Here is a 22,826-nt window from a genome sequence, read left to right as displayed (position 1 = left end):
ACAACGAAAACATTATCACGTGACTGTTTGTTTGGGGACCAGCTTTTGGTACACTGGTTAATGTTTACTATAATATTGAAGTATTACATAATATAGAATAATTACATTTACATTTATTACCTGGCTCGCCAATCCCTGTGGAGAGCCTTTTTGGGCGTTTTAAAAAATTTCGACTTTGACTTGAAACGGACAGACTTTATTTGAGCGGACTTTTAAATGAACGTTAGGGCCTCCAGCGTCTCCAAAGTCCAGTAAGGTATGATATGTGCATGTTAGGGCTGCTACTACTACTGTAGTATATTTTATTTTACCTACATTGAAACTTTCGGTATCTTATTTGGATTGGTGGGTTTAATATGAAGGATTTTTATTTTGCTTGATCATATTTACAGATTATACACTGTTTTTCACATGAGTCTCAGTCTGGCAAGTTTAACTACCTTCTTTGTGTCGATTCTTTAATCATAAGATATAGCCTATAGGTACCATTTAATTTTGTTAATCATAAGAACGAGATATCATTTAATTTCGTTAATCATAAGAACGAGATATCATTTAATTTCGTTAATCATAAAAACGAGATATCATTTAATTTCGTTAATCATAAGAACGAGATATCATTTAATTTCGTTAATCATAAGAATGAGATATCATTTAATTTCAACTCATTTCATTTCATTTCAATTCTTGCAAGGAAACTAGCAGTTTCGATAAAAAACAAGTTTGGGATCTTAAAATTTATATTTGTTTAAAACTCTTACAGCATGAGCAGTAAAACGCTACTAGTTACCATAGTTACACTACTAGTCTTAATCTTATCTTCAGTTTTAAAACATTGTACAGTCCCTTTCAAAACGCATTTAACCCGTGTTATAAGGGAGAATCTATTTAAAGGAGTCTATTCTAAGATTTCATTTCCAAACACATATATCAGAAGTTTTAAAATAATAGATATCGAATCTTCTTCAGTTAATAAAACGCTCAAAATTCATTTAAATGCGCCTGAGCTGAGCAAATGAGCTTGAACTCGCAAATTCGATAGATTTTTAATCAATCCGCACATTATATATCTTTCCATAACTAATCACAAGGTTCTGAAGCGGCATTAAAAAGACGTTAAATAACTTTATAATTATAAGGGGCAAGATTTAAAGGGTCTTACTGTAGTTTACACTGCAGGATTTCAAAAGAGTCATTATCTCTGCCAACTTCATTTAAGCCATTTCGCTAAATGTCTGCTGGATGGATAAAGAACCAACAATTCTGTGTTTATTTTTGCAATCCATATTTGTTCTGTCTTCTCCGAAAAAAACCATCATTGGATCATATTCTGATCATATTTAATGGTTACCATGGTTACAGTTAATTCGGGTAATCAATAATCCTCTCCCATTTAAAGGAAAGTGGTCCACTGTCTACTTACCATAGTTACACTACTAGTTCCCGCTGTCGTCTCACAGAGTTCACTTACAAATCAGTTTTCTCCAATGTAGCTCATGATCCAGCTGTGAAAGTAGGCTAGGTTGGTGTAAACTCCATAAAAGTTCTCCATGGCACACTGTCTGCCCCAGCTGATGATGCCGCCTTGTACAAAAGTTCCGTTAGAGCCCAGATAGACGAGCGGACCCCCACTGTCGCCCTGACACGCGTCTATCTTCCCCTTCTTATAACCGGCGCAGAACATGGTCTCTGTGACCACCCCATTGTACGAGATGTTAGAGTTACAGCGGGCCCTACTCACGTACGGGACGGATATCTTCTGCAGGGTTTCTGAAGAGGGGGTGGAGTTTGTTTTGCCCCACCCTGACACGTGCAAGTCTGTGTTGCCCACTAAATGCCCCATCCCGTCCCTCGGGAGGCAGACCCGGTTAACATCGTCGTTAAACTTGAAGGCCTTGTTCACCTTTATAAGTCCCACGTCGTAGTCTATGTAGGTTGCTTGAGAGGTGAAGAAGGGGTGGGTCCTGACTTCAGTACCAGTCCTCACTTGCCAGGTCTCCTCCTCCACGTCCACGTTATTTACTCCTGCACTTATGGAGATGATATCTCGGGGGTTCATGAGTCTGCACCCCGGCTCCACGCGGTTATCACACGTTTTCCAGTTAGTGTAGAGAAGACAATGCCCCGCTGTCAGCACCCAGTCTTTACTGACTATAGACCCTCCGCAGAACCGCCCACGTGTGAAGTGGATGATCACGTTCCAGGGATACTCCCCCGGCTCGGCGCTGGTCCCTCCGTAGATCCTGTGGAGGAACTTGGGGGCTCTCTGTCCGCACTCCTTCACGCTTATTGGCTCGATGTCAGGGTTAGGAGCGTGCTTAAACACGCATTGGGGTACCTGCTTGTCGAATTGTCCATTGCTTAAACATTGAAGTTGGCTGGGTCCCTCTATTGAGTATCCCTCGTTACAAACTACCTGTGGAGAGAGTAGATGTCAAGCTCCTGCACCCCCCTGGTTTAGCTCCCATCGGCAACAAACGAGCAGTTTTTCATGAAATTGAAATATTACGGCAATTATAGGAATTAATTTAGATGGATACGAATGTGAACAAGATTGAAAAACCATTTCAATTAATCCTTCTGTAAGTAATGGCACCTACTGTAATCATTATCAGTATAAACAATAGACCAGCTTATATTTTAAATTAATCTAACAAATTCATAACTTAAATATCTGTATTATTATTCTTTTTACCCGTATCAAATATGACAGAACACTCAATATGACGAAATGTTTGATAATTGAAGAATTGGAAATTTTCAAAGCCCGCACAATATTCCACTTAATACTGTAAGATATCGACATTTGATGGCTAGATGCCAACTGAACTGAATGCCATAAACTGAACTTGTATCTGCTATCGTCCGCTCATAGAAAAGGGTTCCTGTAATCATTGTTTGCAATATCCCTTGACCCAGGTTTAATAGTATACCGCCGTGTTCTTTGCCACACCTGGGTTTTAAGTGTGCTCCTCCGATCGAGTCAGTGCCTGTACTATCCAATCGTAGAAGTAGGCAAGGTTTGTGTACACCCCGTAGAAGTGCTCCTTGGCACACTGCTTCCCCCAGCTGACAATGCCCCCCTGCACGAAGGTCCCATTAGGGCCCAAGTAGACGAGAGGGCCCCCGCTGTCCCCCTGACACGCGTCTATTCTCCCAGTAGGGTACCCCGCGCAGAACATTGTCTCTCTGATATTCCCTGAGTACGAAATGTTTTTGTTGCAAACCTCCCGGCTCACATACGGCACTTTTATCCGTTGCAGAATGCGTGATGAGTACGAGCTGTTGGTTCTGCCCCATCCCGACACGTACAGATCCAGATTCCCGATCAAGTTAGTGACACCACTTCGCGGCAGACAGACCCTGTTTATCCGACTGTTATATACAAATGCTCGGTCTACTTTTAGAAGTCCCACATCGTAGTTGATGAACGTGGCCTGGTTACTGAAGAAGGGGTGCACGATAACCTGCTGGGCGGTCCTCTCCTGCCACTCCCCCCTCTCTCCCTCCCGGTTGTGCACCCCTCCTGTCACCTTGATCGTCACCAGGTCCGGCTCCAGGAACCTGCAGTTATTGTTTCTGTTGTCGCACTTCTGGTACACGTTCCTCAGGAGACAGTGACCAGCTGTGAGGACCCAGTTCTCGCTGATGATGGAGCCTCCGCAGAACCGCCCCCCGTCGAACTCTATCAGTACGTTCCAGGGGTACTCCCCGGGGATCGTCTCCTCTCCCCCGTACACCCGGCCCCAGGTGTCGTTCCTTTGCCCGCAGATAGTTTCTGAATTGATAGGCTTTGTGATGCATTGGGGCATGGGGTGGTCGTATTGTCCGGTGGTTAAGCACTGCAGTACATTGGGTCCCACAATCGAGTATCCCTCCAAGCAGCTGACCTGACGAGAGAGTGGGTCAAGTTGCCATGGCTCCCCAGTTTCAGGGCAACTCTAGTTACCAGGGCAACTCCCACCCGACAATGCAAACCTTATCGATCCATTCCCACAGAGGTTATTTCAAATGCTGCTTACTTTAATGTTAAATTTGGCAAAATTTGATCAATGATGTCTTCAGAATTTTGTACGCTTGATGGTTACACTCTTCTATTACCGTTACTATGGTAACTACTAGTTAGTACCTCTCTATGGTATATTCTCTGGGTTATGGGTCGATAAAGTACTAGCACTCCTTTATAATACTTTTACATGAATATCCCATATAAACAGAAGATAAATTAGTATTCAGAATCTTAAGAAGTACTATCATTGATTTGTGATAACGCCCACATGTCATGTTGGCTACATGAATAAAATGAACTTTTCGGACAGCAGAACTTTATCTCAAGGCTTTCTCGGTCTTACGCCGAATTACTTTGAATTACAATACTTAACACTTACTGTAACATAGTAACCAGTAAGAGAGGAGCCCACAATCTTAGCGTTCTGTACGAAAGGTCTGAAGCACTCGGTAACATTAAGGTCCTTTATCTGGCAAGCAGGTAGGTTCCTTGAGTAGATGTCGTCCTTGTAGCACACCAGAGGTCCCCCGGTCCCACCAGCTCGTACCCCTCGTTACACTCTACTGTAAACCTGTCGTCTGTTTCCAGCGGCTGTTAAAAGACACTGTTAGAAGTCAGAACCAGCATATTTTAGATAAATGTTCGTCTTATAAAATTATTACTTATTAAAAACACAGTCGTGTGACTTACGTCTGGTCCATTAATGTAGCCATGTTTAATAACTGGGCGGTTACATTTGATCTTTACTTGTTCGCATACTGGGATCTTGTTGTTGAAATACGCAACTTCACCGCTGTTTATGCACTCCAGATCTACTTTTGGATTTTTCTCGAATCCCTCGTCACACTCAATCTGAAATAAGATTAGTTTGAAAACTCTGATCAGGAAATTTATTGAAGTACTGAAAACAGTAATACAGTTGTTAGTTTCCCCGTTACTATGGTAACTAGTAATGTACCTTACCGTTACTATGGTAACTAGTAGTGTACGTTACCGTTAGTGTTGTCCAGGGCATAACAATGTCCATTTGTGGGCTGACTACACCGTTAGCTACATTCGGGAACTCGCATGTTGGTCCTGTAAAATGTAGTGTAACTATGGTAACTAGTTAAAATCATCCTTGTTATCTTTAATTATTTTAAACTTACCATTCTCTATACGATTAAATGATTTAATTTCAAATTGTTGAACAGTGTTAACAATTTGTTACGCACCTTCCCAAGTACACATAGGTATTGCAGGACTCCAGCGACTGTTACCGATGCAAGTCACTCTCGTCTGGTCGGGACCGTAGTCGGGCTGGTTGCAGATAACAATCCCCGCCTCTTTGTACGCGATAACAGTCTCAGTCTCTCCCAGCTGGTTAGGTAGCACGAACCAGCCGTTCTTAATACTGGGTATCTCACACGGCTCAGGTATCTTGCTGCAGTCCGGGTGCGCTCTGTTCGTTATTCCAAACGTTACCCCATCTGTTCCGCAGCTCAACACCTCGTCTCCAACTCTTTCGTATCCAGAATTACATACCACTATGTAACTCTCACCTGGTAAATAATACATACCACTATGTAACTCTCGCCTGGTAAATACATATTACATACCACTATGTAACTCTCACCTGGTAAATAATACATACTACTATGTAACTCTCGCCTGGTAAATAATACATACTACTATGTAACTCTCGCCTGGTAAATACATACTACTATGTAACTCTCGCCTGGTAAATAATACATACTACTATGTAACTCTCGCCTGGTAAATAATGCTCTGAGATATTTATTTTAAACCTTTAGTGATGCATTTTTATCATCAATCTTGTTAAACTATGGCGAGTAATTTCTTTGTCTACAAGGTGTCTATTATACATTAGTGTCAAGTGGGAGAAGTTAGGTTGTGTTTCAGGGAGAAGTTGTGTTGTGTTTCAGGGAGAAGTTAGGTTGTGTTTCAGGGAGAAGTTAGGTTGTGTTTCAGGGAGAAGTTAGGTTGTGTTTCAGGGAGAAGTTAGGTTGTGTTTCAGGGAGAAGTTAGGTTTTGTTTCAGGGAGAAGTTAGGTTGTGTTTCAGGGAGAAGTTAGGTTGTGTTTCAGGGAAAAGTTAGGTTGTGTTTCAAGGAGAAGTTAGGTTGTGTTTCAGGGAGAAGTTAGGTTGTGTTTCAGGGAGAAGTTAGGTTGTGTTTCAGGGAGAAGTTATGTTGTGTTTCAGGGAGAAGTTAGGTTGTGTTTCAGGGAGAAGTTAGGTTGTGTTTCAGGGAGAAGTGAAGTTGTGTTTCAGGGAGAAGTTAGGTTGTGTTTCAGGGAGAAGTTAGGTTGTGTTTCAGGGAGAAGTTAGGTTGTGTTTCAGGGAGAAGTTAGGTTGTGTTTCAGGGAGAAGTTAGGTTGTGTTTCAGGGAGAAGTTAGGTTGTGTAAAAGAGTACAAACCTTCGTTGATGGGACGGTTAGGAGAAATAATAGCGTTGTCTATCTCTGGAGCAGGACACACGGTGGGTGTCTCAGTGCAGACAGGCAGCTCATCGTAGCTACCATCCGCCCCGCATTCCAGCTCCTCCGGTCCTTGTAGTTCATAACCCTGGTCACATGTCACGTACACTGTGTCCCCGACCTCTATATCTAGGTCCGGGTCTACTTGTCCGTGTTGAATGTTGGGGGTGGGACACCCTGTTATCTCCAGTTCTACACACTCTGGTAGTATGGGCGGGTCGAATATAGCCGCTGCAATGTTAGTATGGTAACTATGGCAACTAGTAGTGTAACTATGGTAACCAATAGTGTAACTATGTTAACTAGTAGTACAATTATGGTAACTAGTAGTGTAACTATAATAAGTACTAGTGTAACTATGGTAACTAGTAGTGTAACTCACTTGTGACACACATGACTCGGTCGAAGTCGTTTTCAACTCCAAATCCGTCGTTGCAAAGTAGAAGCAGGGTAGAACCGGGGTTTACTATTCCGCTATCAGACAGGGGCCAGAAAATTCCATTGTTAACGAAAGGTATTCTGCAGTCATCGTCCATTTCTGGGGAGGAGGAGTTACGGTGTAGTATAGTGTAGTATAGTGTAGTATAATGTAGTATAGTGTAGTATAGTGTAGTGTAGTGTAGTATAGTATAGTGTAGTGTAGTGTAGTGTAGTGTAGTGTAGTGTAGTATAGTGTAGTATAGTGTAGTATAGTGTAGTATAGTGTAGTATAGTGTAGTATAGTGTAGTATAGTGTAGTATAGTGTAGTATAGTGTAGTATAGTGTAGTATAGTGTAGTATAGTGCAGTATAGTGTAGTATAGTGTAGTATAGTGTAGTATAGTGTAGTGTAGAGCAGTGTAGTGTAGTGTAGTATAGTGTAGTATAGTGTAGTATAGTGTAGTATAGTGTAGTATAGTGTAGTATAGTGTAGTATAGTGTAGTATAGTGCAGTATAGTGTAGTATAGTGTAGTATAGTGTAGTATAGTGTAGTGTAGTGTAGTGTAGTGTAGTATAGTGTAGTATAGTGTAGTATAGTGTAGTATAGTGTAGTATAGTGTAGTATAGTGTAGTATAGTGTAGTATAGTGTAGTATAGTGTAGTATAGTGTAGTGTGGTATAGCTTTTTATGTGTAAATTAATAGGTTGTAAGCAAATTGTTTATGCTCTGTTATACTACTAACTACTGCTACAATATGTTGTTCTGTTATTTGCAGGTTAAACCTTCCTTTGCGCGACACTCTGGAGTGATGATGCCCGACCAGGTCCCTTTCTCACACGTGATAACTGGATCTCCATACATAGCATAACCAGGATTACAACTCAGCTCTATCCCCATCCCATCCTCTGTGTGTGCCAAGGTTGAATTCACACTTCCGTTTTCTGGAAATAATTTAAAATTTGTAACATTTTTGGAAAGTACGGGAGACTTTGTTATCTGTTATTTAGTTCGAACTAAGAGAGATTAGGTTCTATGACTAGTAGTGTTACTGTGGTAACTAGAAGTGTAACTATGGTAACTAGTAGTGTTACTATGGCAGTGTAACTATGGTAACTAGTAGTGTTACTAGTTAAATACCTATTGTCGGTGTCTCGCAGCCAGCTATTGGCACGCAATCAGGGAGTTTCCTAGCAGTGTAATCGTACTTGGTACCGCAGGTTAGTGTGCTATCTCCCACTAAGGTATACCCCTCTATACACTCCACTTCTACACTCTCGCCTCTATCTGGCTCCTGTAACCTGAAAGGACAATAACAGTTATCACTACACTACATTATGGTAACTAGTAGTGTAACTATGGTTACTGACAGGACAATAACAGTTATCACTACGTACTCAGTGACAGGTCTGGTTACTACTTCATTCTAATTGTAGAAAATTACTAAATACTAATAATTACAGTTTAAATTTGTATGAAAAACCTTTTCTGTTTTTCTAAACGTGAAATTGGATTCTAAAACAATAAAAACGGCTAATTTCCTGCTTAAATATATTGATATAAATGTACTAATACTAACAGGGGTTTCATTAGAGGGAAACCAACTTTAGGACACCCATACTCCGGCCTCAAACAGTCCGGCACGCTGTACGGGTCGTATGTTGAAGGTCCGACCACACAGTTGATATAGGTGTAAGTGTTGTAGTAGCCCCGGTCACACACTATCGGGTAGGAGTCTCCTTCTTTAAAGTGCTTCCCGGAATTCATCACTTCTCCTGAGGTTTCACTTGGGTCAGAGAATGATTTCATTTTCAGTTAAATTGGATTATAATGGTGCATCTTGTGTGGTAACTGTGGTAGTGTAACTATGGTAACTAATAGTGTAACTATGGTAGCTAGTAGTGTAACTATGGTAACTAATGGTGCATCTTGTGTGTAAGTAATTAGGTACGAAACAAAGTATCATCTTCTAATAGCCCACATACCATTAGCTATGGAAGGTATATCTTCTAATAGCCCACATACCATTAGCTATGAAAGGTATATCTTCTAATAGCCCACATACCATTAGCTATGAAGGTATATCTTCTAATAGCCCACATACCATTAGCTATGAAAGGTTTATCTTCTAATAGCCCACATACCATTAGCTATGAAAGGTATATCTTCTAATAGCCCACATACCATTAGCTATGAAAGGTATATCTTCTAATAGCCCACATACCATTAGCTATGAAAGGTATATCTTCTAATAGCCCACATACCGTTAGCTATGAAAGGTATATCTTCTAATAGCCCACATACCATTAGCTATGAAAGGTATATCTTCTAATAGCCCACATACCATTAGCTAGTAGTGTAACTATGGTAACTAATAGTGTAACTATGGTAACTATGGTAACATACCATTAGCTATGAAAGGTATAGCACAGTCTATCTTCTCCTTCTCGCACCTGTTCACCTCTCCTCCAAACCTCTCATCAGTGCACATCAGGAAGTCAGGTCCTTCCAGTATGTAGTCTGGGTTACACACTGCGTACAGGATGTCGTCCTGAGGAAATGAGGTTTAGCTTCTACCTGATAAAATGAGGTTTAGCTTCTTCCTGAGGAAATGAGGTTTAGCTTCTACCTGATAAAATGAGGTTTAGCTTCTACCTGATAAAATGAGGTTTAGCTTCTACCTGATAAAATAAGGTTTAACTTCTATCTGATAAAATTAGGTTTAGCTTCTACCTGAGGAAATAAGGTTTAGCTTCTACCTGAGGAAATGAGGTTTACCTTCTACCTGAGGAAATGAGGTTTATCTTCTACCTGAAAAAATGAGGTTTTGATTGAATACGCCCAATGGGCGCTGGTCTGTACCGAAATATAAAAAACATACAATATAAAATTATAGAGAAACATAGAGAATAAAATTCTAGCAAGCCTCCGAAAACTATTTAGCATTGTGTGTCGACGTAACTAGAAAATAGCATAAAAATATGAGTTGCAGTTCAGGTTCTGTTACTTTAACATTTACCAGTCTCAGCACTGAAAAAAACACACTAAATAAGCTTTCAACGCGGTTCATTTATTAATTGTAAAAAGTGGTAAATCTACACACGGCAACTCCAGTCAGCACCAAATAACACTCAACATACATCATACATTAACTCTTATCAGGAGCTTTGGGACGTTTGAGATGATAAGGTTTTATCAGCCGTGCAGATCTTTCTGTCGCGTATGAAATAATGTTTATTTGAGTCTTTCTGGATCATCTGTTTCATCTCCTTAACAAGTTTACTATGCGCACGCTGTTCCTCTTTGGTTCTGTCCGGTCCCAAATAAACATGTTTGAAAGAGTCACTGTCTCTGAGGTTTCGTGCACGCATCAAAATCAAGTCTACCTCACTGGCACAACCAAATTCGACCTTGATAGGCCTATTCTTACCCGGTTCCTTCCTTCCGATTCTGTAGACCTCACCAGTGCGGAGCACGGGGAAAGCGTCAGTTCCGTAAAGTATGTCCTTGACAACTTTGTTGAGCTCAAAATCGGCTTCTTTATCACTTTCGTGGCAACCGTAGATCATCAAGTACTTCGATCGTTTCTTCTCTTCATTTACAGTCCTGACGGCTTGTTTGATAGAGTTTTCTGTTAAAGGTTTCCCGCTAGGACGCTGAGCAGTGTTTTTCTTGACAACATCCGTCCAACTTTTCATTTCTGATTTAACTGTCTCCTGAACTGAATTCATCTGTCCTTGTTGAGTTTCAATAATTAGTTTCTGATCCGCTATTTTCTCCGATTTCATGACATCAATTTTCCCAGCAGCACTTTTACAAAGTTCAATATTCTTCTCCGCCAATTTCATTAAGCTGCCGATGATTTTGACGAGTGGATTTTTGTTAAGTTTCATTAAAGCGGTCTCAGTAAAGTCAGATCTACATGAAACATTGGCAACCTTGAATATTTTCTGAATTTCTGATGTCATCTCATGGTCCATCGCGTTGAGCCGGTCCACTGAAAAATCCATGCTACACAGTCGGCGCTGTTGAAAGTCGACGTGGCGAGTAACACTTTCACTGATAACGATCACTGATAAGCGAGCTAAAAAACAGTGCAAATACAAATTGGTTTACTGCGAACTGGTTTAGCTTCTACCTGAGGAAATAAGATTTAGCTTCTTCCTGAGGAAATGAGGTTTAGCTTCTACCTGAGGTAATGAGGTTTAGCTTCTACCTGAGGAAATCAGGTTTAACTTCTACCTGAGGAAATGAGGTTTAACTTCTCCCTGAGTAAATGAGGTTAAGCTTCTACCTGAGAAATGAGGTTTAGCTTCTACCTGAGGAAATGAGGTTTAGCTTCTACCTGAGGAAATGAGGTTTAGCTTCTACCTGAGGAAATGAGGTTTAGCTTCTACCTGAGGAAATGAGGTTTAGCTTCTACCTGAGGAAATAAGGTTTAACTTCTATCTGATAAAATTAGGTTTAGCTTCTACCTGAGGAAATGAGGTTTAGCTTCTACCTGAGGAAATGAGGTTTATCTTCTACCTGAGGAAATGAGGTTAAGCTTCTACCTGAAAAAATGAGGTTTAGCTTCTCCCTGAGGAAATGAGGTTTAGCTTCTATCTGAGGAAATGAGGTTTAGCTTCTACCTGAGGAAATAAGGTTTAAATTTGAATATTTTTTCCTTGTTAACGCGATAAAACACTACGATTTATATGTTGAAACTGACCTTCAATATCTCCTCTCCGGGCTGGAAGGGATGGTAGTACCCGTTAAACAACTGAGGGACCTGACATCTCACTTCTCCTGTGTGACAAGATCAACTTAGTAACTAGTAGTGTAACTATGGTAACTAGTAGTGTAACCATGGTAACTAGTAGTGTAACTATGGTAACTAGTAGTGCAACTATGGTAACTAGTAGTGTAACTATGGTAACTAGACCTGACATCTTACTTCTCCTGTGTTCAGTTTAGTGTGGTCTAGTGTGGTTACCATGGTTAGGGTAGCATTTTCAAGTGTGAAGCGTACCAGTTATTCCAATAAATGAAAAGAATTTTCAAATTTGTTCTATGAGATTTGAAGAACTCGTTCAACTTTGACCATTTGCTTCATTGTCAGTGAAGTTCTAAATGATAAGATAGACATTAGACTGTTTTAAACTGATTCTTACTTTTCTCGCAACGTGGAAGTCTGCTTGGTTGGTAGTACTGTTTAGTGATGCACTCTAAAGTGTTGCTGCTAGGGTCCCTGAGAGAGTACCCCTCGCTACAGTAGACAGTGAGAACAGTTCCGGGCTCTATCTCGTCCCTAGGGGAGTGCTGGTTCACTCCTCCGTGCCGGATCAGGGGCACTACACACGTCTCCAGCTCCGGCTCTGGGGATGGTAGCCATCAAGTGTGCTTTAACAGGGCACGGGAACCAATGCTAAGCACGACTTGTATATTTATTGTAGCTTAGTGTATTCTGCATATTTATTGTAGTTTAGTGTATTCTTCATATTTATTGTAGTTTAGTGTATTCTTCATATTTATTGTAGTTTAGTGTATTCTTCATATTTATTGTAGTTTAGTGTATGACTGCTCCATATTGGGAAGAGGATCATTTTAAAGGAAACCTCCCTATAACTTCAGTACAAATTCTAAAAGTGAGACCCACCTATAACTTCAGTACAACTTCTAAAAGTGAGACCAACCTATAACTTCAGTACAAATTCTAAAAGTGAGACCCACCTATAACCTCAGTACAAATTCTAAAAGTGAGACCCACCTATAACTTCAGTGCAGGAAGGGATCTCCGCGCTCATCTTGCCAGTAGCAAGGCAGGTGATGTTAGTGTTGTTGTTGTTGTTGTTGCTGATTTCGTACCCCTCCTCACAAGATACGAGGAGGATAGTGCCCTCTAGCACTGAGCGCTCTTCCAACACACTACTGTCCGGTAGGGTTAACACTGTGTGCGGGATAGGTCTTATCGGACATTGCACTGTCACTGAGGGTAACACTTGTTACTGAGGGTAACACTCGTTACTGGGGGTAACACTCGTTACTGGGGGTAACACTTGTTACTGAGGGTAACACTTGTTACTGAGGGTAACACTTGTTACTGAGGGTAACACTTGTTACAAATACTAGGAGTAGCAGGGAGAATCCCGTCCATCTTACTTCAGATTTTAACAATCTCTGGGGCACACTCACCTCTCTCCTGACAGTGTATCTGGGGCACACTCACCTCTCTCCTGACAGTGTATCTGGGACACACTCACCTCTCTCCTGGCAGTGTATCTGGGGCACACTCACCTCTCTCCTGGCAGTGTATCTGGGGCACACTCACCTCTCTCCTGACAGTGTATCTGGGGCACACTCACCTCTCTCCTGGCAGTGTATCTGGGGCACACTCACCTCTCTCCTGGCAGTGTATCTGGGGCACACTCACCTCTCTCCTGACAGTGTATCTGGGGCACACTCACCTCTCTCCTGACAGTGTATCTGGGGCACACTCACCTCTCTCCTGACAGTGTATCTGGGGCACACTCACCTCTCTCCTGACAGTGTATCTGGGGCACACTCACCTCTCTCCTGACAGTGTATCTGGGGCACACTCACCTCTCTCCTGGCAGTGTATCTGGGGCACACTCACCTCTCTCCTGGCAGTGTATCTGGGGCACACTCACCTCTCTCCTGACAGTGTATCTGGGGCACACTCACCTCTCTCCTGGCAGTGTATCTGGGGCACACTCACCTCTCTCCTGGCAGTGTATCTGGGGCACACTCACCTCTCTCCTGACAGTGTATCTGGGGCACACTCGCCTCTCTCCTGACAGTGTATCTGGGGCACACTCACCTCTCTCCTGACAGTGTATCTGGGGCACACTCACCTCTCTCCTGGCAGTGTATCTTGGGCACACTCACCTCTCTCCTGACAGTGTATCTTGGGCACACTCACCTCTCTCCTGACAGTGTATCTGGAGCACACTCACCTCTCTCCTGACAGTGTATCTGGGGCACACTCACCTCTCTCCTGACAGTGTATCTGGGACACACTCACCTCTCTCCTGACAGTGTATCTGGGGCACACTCACCTCTCTCCTGACAGTGTATCTGGGGCACACCCACCTCTCTCCTGACAGTGTATCTGGGGCACACCCACCTCTCTCCTGACAGTGTATCTGGGGCACACTCACCTCTCTCCTAACAGTGTATCTGGGGCACACCCACCTCTCTCCTAACAGTGTATCTGGGGCACACTCACCTCTCTCCTGACAGTGTATCTGGGGCACACCCACCTCTCTCCTGACAGTGTATCTGGGGCACACCCACCTCTCTCCTGACAGTGTATCTGGGGCACACTCACCTCTCTCCTGACAGTGTATCTGGGGCTGCTGGAAGACGCCCCCGTACTGACACTCCACAACCACCTCCTCCCCCTCGTACCCCTCCCCGCAAGTCAGTGTTATTGTGTGCTCCTCGAACACTGTCCAGCCCGGACTTGCTACTACGTTCTCTATTCGCGTCAGTTCGCACTCAGGAATTACTGAGGATATTGTATATAAGCACAGTGTAGATTATAGAGTTTGTGATTAAATAGATCATTGTAAGAATATAGAATATAGGTTACGTACTGCAAACTGTCTTTTTCTGGGCGAAGACAAAAACTGAAATAATCTGTAAATGCTTTACCAAATTACACTGATAGTATTCAAGATTGCAGGGTTTAGTGGAATTATTTTTAATTCAAATTATCCGTATTATGTATTATGTAAATTGACGAAATTAAATGTAACGACAATGTTCTAAAAAGTCTGATTTCGAACCAGTCAGCTCTAATAAGAAATAGTAGTAGTAGGTGTTATCGGTAATCCAATTACCCAAACACTAAGAATAACATTTTAGTCATTAGCTGTCATTAGCTGTAATTAGCTGTCATTATATTAAGCCCAGTCTTTAAGTGTGTGGCTTTTCACTCCTCGTCATTTCTTCGCCTATTACATAGTTTTACATACTTAAGCACTTAACCCAGACTTAAACTGAAGCAGCGAAGGATGAAAAGTCCACAAATTATGGTATTAGGATATGAGTTTGCTGTAACTAGTAGTGTAACTATGGTAACTATAAGTGTCGGCTACTATTCTGGTGGGATAGTAGGAGCTAGTAGTAGTACTACTCCTGGATATAAAACTCTAATAAAGCTATATTTCTCTCAATTTCGGTGGGCTTATGGTTGAAATGGTTTGCCCCTAATTTAGTGGGTCCATGGTTGGAGTGGTTAAATATTCTGGCAGTTTGTTTTTTGGTTGATTGAAGTCCTCCTCAGTTTCATCTAACGGCTGGAAAACGTATGGAGCATCCTCTGTGATGATTCCCAGCAAAATGGGAGAGGAGGTTGTCAAATGGGTCCCCTCGTTCCCTGTGAACTGTAACGGTAACTCTGTCTCATTTTCACATAAAATACAAGGAGGCTGCACGGGCCCGGGGCTCTCGTCTTCTGCGCCTGAAATTGTGCCGGCTCAATATCTCGATCAGTGGCATTGCAAACACCTGTTACCATGGTAACCTTGTGCAGTTACCATGACAGTGGAATTGCAAAAGAAGCTAGCACAATCTCAGGCGAAGAAGAGAAGGGTGAGAGGATGTTTTGCTTGTGTTGCTTGTGTTGCTTGTGTTGCTATGTAGGTTGCTAGGTGAGGATGTTTTGCTTACTTTCGAAGCACATTGGAATCTCTGGAGGTTCGTAGATCTCTCCCTCGATGCAGGTTAAAGTAGCTTGTGTCTCATCAGATGTCAGGTACACATCGTCCAGCAAGTCAAACTCATACCCCTCGTCACACCTGCAAGATTTTAGTTTACTTTTTACAGTTTCTTAGTAACCATAGTAACAGTGTCTTAGTTTACTTTTTATAGTTTCTTAGTAACCATAGTAACAGTGTCTTAGTTTACTTTTATAGTTTCTTAGTAACCATAGTAACAGTGTCTTAGTTTACTTTTATAGTTTCTTAGTAACCATAGTAACAGTGTCTTAGTTTCCTATATTGTGGTTTATCGATTAAAAGTGTTCGAATAAATCACCCCCACTACTATCTGATTACTATGGTTACTATGGTCACTATGGTTACTATGGTTACTATGGTTACTATGGTTACTACTACTACTACTACTACTAACGTAATGGTCACTACATCTCCCTCCTCGAACTTTGTTGAGGCTGTCATTTCCACTCCTTCTTTAGTTACACTTCCCATATAGATGGAGAACTTGTCACATTTCTTCTTTTCTGAGCACATTTTAGAGAAATTAAGGAGAATCTTCTGTCCTCTATCTCTCGAGAATATAGTCCTCTACAACGAAGCACAGCATTATATAGTGCGTGTGTTGTATTTCATTTGAAACTTTTCTTGGAACTTTTCTTTGAGAATTAATGTGAAAAAACATACCGATAATGATTAAGCATCTTATGTAGAGGTCACAGTCAATGTTACCGCAGTCAACTCTACATATTCCGCTCATATCTTGATCCAGAACTCCATGATCAGTAGCTACTCTAGTCATTGGGTTGTACTGAAAATGTTTGAAACATTGAAATATTGGCAAGGTCCTGGTTTCACCAACGCAAGTAGCGTTTTATATATATATACACTACTAGTTACCATAGTTACACTACTAGTTACATATTAATAAGATGTAAGCAAATGTAATGGATCAGTCGGCCTAGAAACAGTGCGTGTGATCATCTGTCGTATCAAATCAAATTATTTTTTACTGTGTTTTTAATAAATCATATAATATGCAAGTTTTGATTTTAAAGGTTTTGGTTTTTAAGATTAAATGATAAAGGTTACACCATCATTTTCAATTCTCATTTTCACCTATATTAAATAAAATTATATTGTTATGTATCATATGATTTTGTAAACATTGGCCGGTGTATCAAAAACCGGTCCCCAAACAAAGGTTTCTCAACATCAGTTTATATTTTGGCGGGCAGAACTTTCAGCAACAATAAGCTGAATAATTCTTTCTTAATATATTACTCTCAATGTAATTTACAATTTGTTAAGGACTCGACCTTTAGAGACCCTTATGGTTTTATATGGTTACCATGGTTACCATGGTTTTAGGACTGCTATATTATAAGTCACTTACATTCGTGCAGGCAGTCATTTGGTAGTAGGGCTTGCATTTGGCGTAATGTTCGAAGTTTTCAGTATATTCGTAGGTATAATGTTCCAGTAAGAGGCCAGTAGGGACACAGATCAGTTCTCCTTTAGTAGCGTTCCCCGGAGCAGCGTACACTCTACAAGAAGTGTCTTCTAAAACCACTCCTTGACAGTAAAACTCCACACACTTGCAACCTAGATTTATAATAATAAGATAGATATTACTAGATTTAGAATGATACAGGAATAAAGTAATACTAGTTGTGATAAGGAATGTTTGTCTCCATGACTACCAATATTCTGCTCCTTGAGACGGATTATTAAATCTAAAAGTTAAACCTACTTTTCACGACAGTGTCAGTAGGACATCTCAGAGTGATTGGGTTTGGGTAGACTGAGAAAGCATTGCTGATTATCAGAAGTGATCCGTCCTCCAGCTCCTCCGGCTCTACTCGATCTTCTGTTGGGAGATTCTTTAAAAGTACGAACCTATACACTCAGGTACTACACTAAAGTACGAACCTATACACTCAGGTACTACACTAAAGTACGAACCTATACACTCAGGTACTACACTAAAGTACGAACCTATACACTCAGGTACTACACTAAAGTACGAACCTATACACTCAGGTACTACACTAAAGTACGAACCTATACACTCAGGTACTACACTAAAGTACGAACCTATACACTCAGGTACTACACTAAATATGGTTACTATGGTTACCTATACACTCAGGTACTACACTAAAGTACGAACCTATACACTCAGGTACTACACTAAAGTACGAACCTATACACTCAGGTACTACACTTAAGTACGAACCTATACACTCAGGTACTACACTAAATATGGTTACTATGGTTACCTATACACTCGGGTACTACACTAAATATGGTTACTATGGTTACCTATACACTCAGGTACTACACTAAATATGGTAACTATGGTTACCTATACACTCGGGCAGGGCAGTATCCCCGAAAGTGCCATCCTCCTGACACTGCACACTGGGCAGTACCTGCAGACTGTACCCTGTGTGACAGCTGATCTTCAGGTATTCCCCCGGCTGTAGAGAAGAGTCGTGGTCAGCTTCTCCGTGTACAATATCAGGACCGTGACACACTGACAAGAAAATTAGTTAAGCAACTCACGTAGGAACTCACCTAGCAAACCACCTAGCAACCTGCTTAGCAACTCACGTAGGAACCCACCTAGCAAACCACCTAGCAACCTGCTTAGCAACTCACGTAGGAACCCACCTAGCAAACCACCTAGCAACCTGCTTAGCAACTCACGTAGGAACCCACCTAGCAAACCACCTAGCAACCTGCTTAGCAACTCACGTAGGAACCCACCTAGCAAACCACCTAGCAACCTGCTTAGCAACTCACGTAGGAACCCACCTAGCAAACCACCTAGCAACCTGCTTAGCAACTCACGTAGGAACCCACTGCAACGCAGCATGGATAATGATGACAACAGTTTCAGATTAACCTAATTTTTCCGTGTTTTAGCGTATTTGAAAACGTACCACACTGGATTGCTTTCCCCTTCAAGTCAAGTATAAACGTTTCTTTAAGGCTGGATGGTTCCTCGCATACAGCTTTTCTGTCGTTAAAATTGCTTGGTATGACGAGAGTACAGTCGCAAACGATCGGGTTATCTTGTATCATTCTGAAACAGTACATTACAAGAGATCGGGTTATCTTGTATCATTCTGAAACAGTACATTACAAGAGATCGGGTTATCTTGTATCATTCTGAAACAGTACATTACAAGAGATTGGGTTATCTTGTATCATTCTGAAACAGTACATTACAAGAGATCGGGTTATCTTGTATCATTCTGAAACAGTACATTACAAGAGATCGGGTTATCTTGTATCATTCTGAAACAGTACATTACAAGAGATTGGGTTATCTTGTATCATTCTGAAACAGTACATTACAAGAGATTCAATAACACTTTTTTTGTTTGCTGGGGACCGGCCCGAAGTACCAGCCAATGTTTACTCAAAAATATATAATATGATATATTTATTATCTATTTAACGTCAAAACTCACACTAGATTAAATATTGCTGACAACTATCCAAAATGAAGCTTATAATATAATACAAGCACAGCTGAGCACAGTTAAAGTGGCCTCTAAGATTTGTGAAGTTGTACTTGACTGATCCCACAATGCTGGGTTGTTAGATAGAAAACTTAAAACCAATTCTGTATAAACTGTTTTGGTTTTTGTCTAAGCTAAACAAACCTTACACAATTCTGTATAAACTGTTTTGGTTATTGTCTAAGCTAAACAAACCTTACATTTGTGTACGACTTATGCTGTCCACTTCTGGTATGGTCCGGAGTCTATTGTTTGACAGATATCTGAAACACGGCAATATGTTCATTTTTTGAACATTTAAAATATAATTTCGACCATTACAGTAACGTTATTCAAATCTCAAACAGAAAAAGTATATTTCAAAGCTTTGTGTTTAGATCATATGATCGTGGGTGTATAGTGATTTTGATTGCATAAATTTGATTTGGCAGTGATGGTGAGTGAGAAAATGATGGAAGTGCCAGCCAGTAACTCTGTCAAATGAACAGCCCACTGAGGAGTGGGTGAGCGCAAACGCGAGAACGGCAGAGAGGATGGCACAAAACGGAACACACGGTATCCAAAAGAGGTGCCGTGGTGAACTGTGGAGGCAAAGTTCATGATTCTGTTACTATTTTTTTATCAATAAACTTTCAAATTGTTACACGAATGAATTAATTGTGTGTGTGTGTGTGTGTGTGTGTGTGTGTGTGTGTGTGTGTGTGTGTGTGTGTGTGTGTGTGTGTGTGTGTGTGTGTGTGTGTGTGTGTGTGTGTGTGTGTGTGTGTGTGTGTGTGTGTGTGTGTGTGTGTGTGTGTGTGTGTGTGTGTGTGTGTGTGTGTGTGTGTGTGTGTGTGTGTGTGGGTGTGTGCTGTGTGCTGTGTGCTGTGTGCGTGCTGTGTGCGTGCGTGCGTGCGTGCGTGCGTGCGTGCGTGCGTGCGTGCGTGCGTGCGTTATTACATTCTAGAGTCTCTGTAGGTTGCGTCCATGCAGTCAAAAGTTCCTTCTTCTATTGTTGAGATTTTGTTGTGCATCAAATTTCTGGGGGAGTATTATGGTTACTATGGTTATAATATTACTGATATTGTAAGTGTATTATATAATACTAGTGTAACCCGTGCCTACTATTATAATATACAGTATATTGTAACTTTACTGATTTTACAAATGGAATAATTGTTTCTGATGATAAGTTTAATACTTGTTAAAAGATTATCAGATTTAGAAGTAAGTACTATTAAAAACTCACAGCTGTTGAACTCTTTCCAATGGTGCGAAAGTATTGCTTCGTATAGTCTCAATTGGCATCCCGTTCACATATCTGAATTTATTTTTGTTTCCCTTTTGACTCATACGTCATACCAATTACATGTTTTTATCCTAATTCTTGGTCCTCTCCCCCCCCCCCCCCCCCCCCCTATCTGATTACAATGATTACTATGGTTACCACCCCTATATGGTTACTATGGTCCCCCCCCCCCCCCCCCAATGTTACTAGGCACTCACATGTGTCTGAGCTGCTTACTGTCTCTGAACATATATTCCGGAAGTTCTGGAATACCCAAGTTCATCAGTCTCACTGTAGAAAGTTTCTTCATCATGTGAAAAGCCTCTGGGTGAATGGTCACTGTGTAGTTCTTCCGAGCACTGGGCAAATACGTTATCCTCCTGAAGTGTGGGATTATTTAAAGATTATTTATTTGATAGTCTTTGTTATTTAACTTAATTAACAGCTGGTTAAAGCTGGAGTCAGCGTATTCAGATGATTGTAACTTCATGAACGTGGAAAAAGAATCCTTAGAAGCTATCCTACCAATAGCTAAGGAAGTCTTCAAGGAGTTTAACCTGTTCATTAACACAGAGAAAACAGAATGTACCCATGTTTTCCTCGCTCCTGTTGGGGAAACAATCCCTGGTCGTGATGATACCATGTTACGTGGAAATGAAGATTGGCGGAAGAGTAAGATTCTTGGGTCATTGTTGTGTAGTGAAAGTGATATAGCTGCTCGATGCATTGCTGGGAACAATGCCTTCTATAAGTTCACCAAGATCTGGTCTCAGCAGAATATCTCCGTTACCAGAAAGATAGCAGTATAGGAAGCTCAAATTGTATCAATCATCATGTACAATTGCAGTAGTTGGTGTCCTACTGCAAAGTCACTAGAAAAACTAGACATTTGCCATAGAAAACACCTTAGATCATTACTGAACATTTATTGGCCTCATGGAACAATATCCAATGCAAACTTATACCTAAGATGTAACTCAGTAAAGCTATCAGATCGTGTCCCTAAAGCAAGGTGGAAGCTCCTAGGCCATATCTTGCGTAGTGCTGATGACTCCCCCGCTGCATTAGCGTTAAAGTTTGCTGTCACAACAAACTGTAAAGGGCGCGTCGGTGCGCATCGTAAGAATTTGTTCAAGATTATTGTGAATGATTTGACCCGTAGAGGTTTAAAACTTAACTCTTTGAATGATCTTAATAAGCTTAAGATATAAGCCGATGATAGAGTTGCTTGGAGAAACAAATTTTAACTCTAGCTGTCTTGATCTGTACTGATCACCATTTTAGGATGACTTGATTTCTTTTAGGGGTTTTGAATATTTTAATGGTGTAAACAGTTTCTTAAATGGTTAAAGTAAATGTACGAAATATCAAGTAAGTTAAAGTAAGTAAGTATTGAGAACAAGGTGAAGAAGTACTTACAAGTCTTGTAGGAGCTTTAGTTTCGCGAAAGCGAGTTTCGGAAATTCTTTTCCTATGTTTACGTTCGTCAGCCACCTAACATAATTTACTAGTTTCATTTCAGAATTTTCCCAATTTTTTATTCAGCAACTTACTTTTTATTCAGCAATTATAATATACTGATAATTAATAATTAGCAATTAGCAAGGTGTTTTGGTGTCCCTAACTAAAAAGTTAGCTTCTCCGGTACTCACAGCTTTCTTAGTCTCGTCAACTCTGGAAACTCAAACCCGCTGCTTAAATCGTCGTTCTTTATTTCTCTGAAACACAGTTAAGTTAACTACTTGATTCGTTGATAATCAAATTGCTGATTAGTAACCATAGTTACACTACTAGTTACCATAGTTACCATAGTATTAGTGCTGTAAGACCTGAGCATAGTCTACGGTTTTAAATTCAAGAGGTAATTCTGGTCTACTCGCAATTAAATAGTAAACAACAACAACAAAGCAACACAGTAGTAGTTAGCTTCAAGATGGAGTGGTTTAAGAAAAGCAGTGTACAAACTAAAATCTATATTTTCTGGCAACTAAGATATTACGATGGTATCTCTCAAAATTAATTTTCTAATGATACGGTTAACTATGCGTCCATCAATCAGTCTGATTATTTCTAGGGTTACTAATGGCTTGTAAACTAAATAATGATAAAGGTATTATTGTATTGTAAACTGTAACGGTTACACTCGCCTGAGTGTTTGAACACAGCTCAGTGTACTCACAATTTAACAAGATCTGCGGGTATATTTGCAGGCACAGCTCCAAGATTATTCCCATGACATCTCAGTTCTTTACGCTTCCGAATGTGGTGGCACTTTCTATAGTCCGTACTCTCGACAATGTATATCAGGAGCAGTAACCATAGTAACGCTCTCATCCTGCAGTAGTGGGTGTTACAATGTATATCAGGAGCAGTAACCATAGTAACGCGGTATAAAGGAGCA

The 22,826-nt window shown here is 40.9% G+C and overlaps 3 protein-coding genes across 3 annotated transcripts in view; all 3 read right to left on the bottom strand.

Annotated features, from left to right (window-relative positions):
* The window catches only part of LOC134816918 (transcription activator BRG1-like), a 762,051-nt gene that overhangs the window by 386,653 nt on the left and 352,572 nt on the right, over positions 1–22,826 (bottom strand). The gene's annotated exons all lie outside the window — the stretch shown is intronic.
* LOC134825326 (transmembrane protease serine 9-like) lies at positions 706–3,812 on the bottom strand. Its single transcript, XM_063837501.1, has 2 exons — positions 2,997–3,812; positions 706–2,416 (listed from the first exon to the last, which is right to left on the bottom strand). The coding sequence occupies exons 1-2, from the start codon at positions 3,810–3,812 to the stop codon at positions 1,475–1,477; spliced, it is 1,758 nt and encodes a 585-aa protein (XP_063693571.1). The 3' UTR covers positions 706–1,474.
* Positions 706–22,804, bottom strand: LOC134825316 (complement receptor type 2-like). Its single transcript, XM_063837490.1, has 29 exons — positions 22,605–22,804; positions 22,078–22,143; positions 21,845–21,919; positions 20,644–20,805; positions 20,387–20,458; positions 20,098–20,178; positions 19,359–19,421; positions 18,574–18,716; positions 17,994–18,164; positions 17,379–17,495; positions 17,022–17,230; positions 16,313–16,436; positions 16,044–16,152; positions 15,582–15,709; positions 14,236–14,415; positions 12,655–12,873; positions 12,059–12,262; positions 11,617–11,693; positions 9,312–9,456; positions 8,485–8,680; positions 8,046–8,206; positions 7,691–7,849; positions 6,869–7,024; positions 6,427–6,717; positions 5,224–5,550; positions 5,004–5,086; positions 4,700–4,861; positions 4,389–4,600; positions 706–2,416 (listed from the first exon to the last, which is right to left on the bottom strand). The coding sequence occupies exons 1-28, from the start codon at positions 22,802–22,804 to the stop codon at positions 4,475–4,477; spliced, it is 4,206 nt and encodes a 1,401-aa protein (XP_063693560.1). The 3' UTR covers positions 706–2,416; positions 4,389–4,474.

Source organism: Bolinopsis microptera, chromosome 1 (assembly GCF_026151205.1).
Source record: "Bolinopsis microptera isolate Bmic1 chromosome 1, MBARI_Bmic_1.0, whole genome shotgun sequence".
NCBI classification, from domain to species: Eukaryota; Metazoa; Ctenophora; class Tentaculata; order Lobata; family Bolinopsidae; genus Bolinopsis; species Bolinopsis microptera.
This window is presented reverse-complemented; position numbering and strand designations above follow the sequence as displayed.

Coding starts and splice junctions, on each gene's coding strand:
- LOC134825326 (XM_063837501.1), bottom strand. CDS start 3,812: ATGCCCCAATGCATCACAAAGCCTATCAATTCAGAAACTATCTGCGGG. Junction 2,417..2,996: donor CCTACTTCTACGATTGGATA/GTACAGGCACTG, acceptor CTCTCTCCACAG/GTAGTTTGTAACGAGGGATA.
- LOC134825316 (XM_063837490.1), bottom strand. CDS start 22,804: ATGGTTACTGCTCCTGATATACATTGTAACACCCACTACTGCAGGATG. Junction 12,874..14,235: donor GATACACTGTCAGGAGAGAG/GTGAGTGTGCCC, acceptor TGTTACCCTCAG/TGACAGTGCAATGTCCGATA. Junction 5,551..6,426: donor TAACCGTCCCATCAACGAAG/GTTTGTACTCTT, acceptor ATTATTTACCAG/GTGAGAGTTACATAGTGGTA.